The sequence below is a fragment of the Limulus polyphemus genome, unplaced genomic scaffold (assembly GCF_000517525.1).
Source record: "Limulus polyphemus unplaced genomic scaffold, Limulus_polyphemus-2.1.2 Scaffold8646, whole genome shotgun sequence".
Lineage (NCBI taxonomy): Eukaryota > Metazoa > Arthropoda > Merostomata > Xiphosura > Limulidae > Limulus > Limulus polyphemus.
Window position 1 is genome coordinate 4704 of NW_013674256.1, and position 1756 is coordinate 6459.

At 32.6% G+C, this 1756-nt stretch overlaps 1 protein-coding gene across 1 annotated transcript in view; it reads right to left on the reverse strand.

The window, feature by feature from the left end:
- The window catches only part of LOC106475479 (core histone macro-H2A.1-like), a gene marked incomplete at its 3' end in the record, with an annotated part of 29231 nt that overhangs the window by 4157 nt on the left and 23318 nt on the right, over positions 1–1756 (reverse strand). The window contains exon 6 of the mRNA XM_013936160.1: positions 1234–1323. Within this exon, the coding sequence (XP_013791614.1) occupies positions 1234–1323 (90 nt within the window). The remainder of the gene's footprint in view (positions 1–1233; positions 1324–1756) is intronic.

The window sequence follows — 1756 nt, forward strand, 5'->3', positions numbered from 1 at the left end:
CAGAATGTATACTATTTGTCTGTTTTTTACTATACCAAACTTAGCACTCAGTCAGAATGTATACTATTTGTCTGTTTTTTACTATACCAAACTTAGCACTCAGTCAGAATGTATACTATTTGTCTGTTTTTTACTATATCAAACTTAGTACTCGGTCAGAGTGTATACTATTTGTCTGTTTTTTACTATACCAAACTTAGCACTCAATCAGAGTGTATACTATTTCTGTTTTTTACTATACCAAACTTAGCACTCAGTCAGAGTGTATACTATTTGTCTGTTTTTTACTATACCAAACTTAGTACTCGGTCAGAGTGTATACTATTTGTCTGTTTTTTACTATACCAAACTTAGCACTCAATCAAAGTGTATACTATTTTGTCTGTATTTAGTATAGCAAACTTAGCACTCAGTCAGAGTGTATACTATTTGTCTGTTTTTTACTATACCAAACTTAGCACTCAGTCAGTGTATGCTATTTGTGTTTTTTACTATACCAAACTTAGCACTCAATCAAAGTGTATACTATTTTGTCTGTATTTAGTATAGCAAACTTAGCACTCAGTCGGAGTGTATACTACTTGTCTGTTTTCAGATATTTGTGCAAAGCTACTCAAGGGCTGTTTGTGCTAGCCATCCCTAATTGTGAACTAACAGACTAGAGGGAAGGCAGTCAGTCAACAGCACTAACTCATGGGATAAATTGTGTCTGACTAATCACCCTTACGATATATCCACACTCTGGGACTATGGAGCACAATATATATATATACTTTGGAGTAATATGATGTGAACAATGGACCTGCTTGGATCATACCAGTGAAATGTTATGTGGTGTTCATTTAGTACATTATTTATTTGAAATTACAATAAATAAATGTTAAAAATGTATTTTTTTCTATATAATAACGTGTTTTTCATTCTCTTTAATGACACTAACTTAGTAGTTTTTTAAGCATGTATGTGATAGAGTACATAAACATCTTGGACGTACATACAAAATGCAAGCATTAAAACATAAGGTTGCCCATTGAAGATGCATTATATACTTCCATGTGAAGACAATATAAAAAGTTAAACAGTTAAAGAGTAGGATATCACGTACCATATTACATTTAGTTATCGTCAAGAATTAATTGTACAATTTATATATTACACACACTTTAAGTACTACAGAAGGAAAAGATATCATGTAATATCTATTTCTTTAAAAATCAGAAGTAAAATACTCACCTCCTGCTGTATCAAGAGGACCATTTGATGCCAATAAATCTTTGACTTCTTGTTGGAACTCTTTACCACCAATCTTCTCTAATGTTTGTCCTGAAAGTTGAAAGTATTTTAAAGTTTTATCTATTAATTTTTAACATGCAAGGCTACTTCACACAACTCAACAAATAATTTCAGCAATTTTTAACAAACGTACTCAAGACATTTACAAACTCAACCTCCAACATGCTTACACTAATCACACAAACCTAACATCTTACACTAATCGCACAAACCTAATACCTTACACTAATCACACAACCTCCAACATGCTTACACTAATCACACAACCTCCAACATGCTTACACTAATCACACAAACCTAACACCTTACACTAATCACAAACCTAACACCTTATCACTAATCACACAAACCTAACACCTTACACTAATCACACAAACCTAACACCACTCACTAATCACACAAACCTAACACCACTCACTAATCACACAAACCTAACACCACTCACTAATCACACAAACCTAAC